This window comes from Arvicanthis niloticus, chromosome 16 (assembly GCF_011762505.2).
Source record: "Arvicanthis niloticus isolate mArvNil1 chromosome 16, mArvNil1.pat.X, whole genome shotgun sequence".
NCBI classification, from domain to species: Eukaryota; Metazoa; Chordata; class Mammalia; order Rodentia; family Muridae; genus Arvicanthis; species Arvicanthis niloticus.
In genome coordinates this window covers 14,065,743-14,068,640 of record NC_047673.1, presented here as the reverse complement: position 1 = coordinate 14,068,640, position 2,898 = coordinate 14,065,743, and the positions used below count along the sequence as shown (strand labels likewise).

At 44.7% G+C, this 2,898-nt stretch overlaps 1 protein-coding gene across 2 annotated transcripts; it reads left to right on the top strand.

The window, feature by feature from the left end:
* Positions 1-289: 289 nt before the first annotated feature.
* On the top strand, positions 290-2,197 carry LOC117721994 (sperm-associated antigen 11B-like). 2 transcript variants are annotated; one of them, XM_034520909.1, is made up of 3 exons: positions 290-350; positions 866-1,012; positions 2,115-2,197. In XM_034520909.1, exons 1-3 carry the CDS (start codon positions 290-292, stop codon positions 2,195-2,197), a joined length of 291 nt encoding a protein of 96 aa, XP_034376800.1. The 2 variants fall into 2 exon arrangements, with proteins under 2 accessions (XP_034376800.1, XP_034376799.1); XM_034520908.1 differs by having other exon boundaries at positions 863-1,012.
* Positions 2,198-2,898: the final 701 nt, after the last annotated feature.

Sequence of the window (2,898 nt, the reverse complement as noted above, 5' to 3'; positions counted from 1 at the left end):
TTTTTGCTTCTTCATGGCTTACATCTTAATTTACCTTCATGGACTCTCTTATCAAGCCCACCCAAAGCATTCAGGCATATCATTTGTTTTACTTCCTGAAAAAACAAAACCCACATAACTCAAAAGTTTGTTCTGGGAACAGTGGGGGACATAACACATCTTCTTGTGACCTTCGTGACTGTGCACTCTGTCTGGAGGCTCCCAGCCCACACTCCCAGCTCAGCTATAAGAGAGCAACAGCTGCCCACCCACCCGGGGCCCTTCACTGCCTGCAGTCCCCTCCACAGCCATGAAACCGAGACTCCTTCCTTCCTTTGCCAGCCTCCTCCTTGTGGCCCTGCTGTTTCCAGGTAAGGCAGAAACATGACTTAGTCCTTGGGCCCGGGCTCTTTCTGCTCTTTCTTTGTTGTTGCTTTAGGTATGGATGTCTAGGGCAGCTGTAGACATCTGTGTCCCCTGGAACATATTTTCCTAATGAGGCTTCTGAAGAGAAGTCAGTGAGTTGGCTTCTCAGATGGGCTGGTGGCATTAATTTTCCAAGAGTAAGGATTCCTCCTTTTTCTTCTATGTTCTACGGAGGACATTGAGGCTTAGATTTAGGGATCTTGGCAAGTGCGTTTATGATGTCCATGATGGAGGCTGAGCTTGTTGTTGAGGTACCCATTGTTCCTGGTGCATTTCTGCACAGGCCACTCTTTCCATTTTCCCCACACATACATACATGTGGATAAACACAGACATAAAGAATATGTGTGAATCCCTCAAAGTTCATTCCAGTCTCTTGTCAAGCCTCACTCACTGTTGAAATGTATTCCATCTTCTTGGGTTGCTGGATAGAGTTTCTAAATATCCATAATTTCAGCAGGGTTGTCCAGTGCCTCATCCGTTAACTACCAAGTCACTGAACCTCCCAGTTTCCCCAAGGATGAATTTCCTGCCCAAGGAGTGAATGGGTCTCAGTTGTTGCATCACAGAGTGAAACGCTTCCCTCCGCACACTGCTCCTTACCATGGTAAGTCAAACACTGGAGAACAAGGCAGGTCTATCCACTACGGAAATACCGAGCATGTGATGGAGAGGACAGTGTGGCTGGGATGAAGTGAGCATCACTGTGGAGACACGGTGTAGGAGGTTCAGTCTTTCGTAGATGTCAGGAAAGTCAGGAGATCCTGTAGCCTCTACTGAAATTGGATCCTTGAGGGACTCAGAAACATAGGAGTCTTGAGGGGCCCAGAGGTGAGTTGTCTAAGTTCACTATGGTAATGTCCTACTTGATTCAAGTAGTAACCAGAGAAGACGCTTCTTCTCCTACCCCGTTCCTTGTTACCCCAGCCTTGGAGGTAGTTTTCTCAATTGGAATTTGTTGAATACTTGCTAAGTTCTGGGTGTCAGATGAAATTCAGGCAGGTTTCTTGGGGAAACAGGAAGAGGACAGGCTGAGCTGTTTGCCACCTCCTGTGGGTACAGATACAAGGGACTGGCAAAGTACCACAAACCCAAACATTCTTCTGAACTCTTCTGGTCCTATCCAGGCTTCTTCTCTGTCCCCATGCCCTACCCCAGAGCCAGCTCCAAATCCACAAAGCCTGGAGGAGTTGGTAGTTCCTGGAATGCCCTTAATCTCAAAATCATTTCTGATTCAGAGACCAGGGTCAGTGGAGAAGAAAGACCATCGAATGCTGGCAAATTCCTGCTGATATTCAGTAGATACAGTCCCATCAGCTCTAACTGCTTTCTTACCCTATCATAATCTCTGCTTCCTTGGAATTCACCTCCTGTTTCAAAGGACTTAGTTCACTGAGGGAAGGAAACAAGGAAATGCAGTTGTCACACCACAAATATAGGCAGGCACGATGTGGGGCTTATGTTCTTTCTGACAGTACGCTGTGAGGAAATATTACAATGCCATTTTGTTAATATAGGGACTTGGGAGACTCTGAAGGAACAGAGTGCTGTCTGGACTTGTGTTCATGGATTAGAATTTGAAATTATGCACACAGCAAGCTATTTCATGTGCATTGCCATCTCTGGCATCATAGCCTTACTTTAAAAATGACCCTTGACTTACTCTTGGCATAATCTTATGATACTAATTTGGATATTCCTTTTTACAGAGCCTGACCCAAATTACCGTATTGTCAACTGCAAGAAAAGCGAAGGACACTGTCAAGAATACTGTAACTTTATGGAAACATAGGTGGGCTACTGTTCAAAAAAGAAAGAAGCCTGCTGCTTACGTCCGCTCTGACGTTGCTGATCACTGAAGCTGACGTGACCTGCACACCTGTCAGCTGTCCTGAACTATCATGTCCTTGTGGGTGTGGCCACACTAGAGAAGAGTCAAACAGAGAAGGACATCTCTATCCGTGTCCAGCAACCTAAGCACTGTAACATGACAGAACTAAACAACAAAGGCTGCACACACTATCTTACAAAAGGCTTGCTAGCTCCAGACACGTCTCCAGAGTCACACAATTCATGCTGGATAATGCAGCAATAATAAACCTTCATAGGAAAGCATTCAAAGAATATGCTCATTCATTTAAGAAATGATTTGAGTTACTTCTCTTTGTCATGGGTTACTGAGAACTGTGAAAGGCATTCATGGGTAAGATACACACAAAAATAAATATCTGAATGGACAGAAAAAGTGACCTGCTATCTTCTCTTTAAGATGGCTGTATCTTAGACAGTAGTAGTAGACTATTAAGAAGTGACTTCATGGGAAAGCTGAGAAGGGTTTGTAGGATGAGCAGAAATGTGTTAAGTTGGGAGAAGGGGCAGAAATTTCCAAGCATAGGATACAGTTTGTACAAAGGCATAGGAACATGGAAGGATCGTTAACCCATTTAAATGAGAAGAGTTCAAGTACAGTTGCAAAGGAGGTCACTTCACAGA

Coding starts and splice junctions, on each gene's coding strand:
- LOC117721994 (XM_034520908.1), top strand. CDS start 290: ATGAAACCGAGACTCCTTCCTTCCTTTGCCAGCCTCCTCCTTGTGGCC. Junction 351..862: donor TGTGGCCCTGCTGTTTCCAG/GTAAGGCAGAAA, acceptor CCATAATTTCAG/CAGGGTTGTCCAGTGCCTCA. Junction 1,013..2,114: donor GCACACTGCTCCTTACCATG/GTAAGTCAAACA, acceptor TCCTTTTTACAG/AGCCTGACCCAAATTACCGT.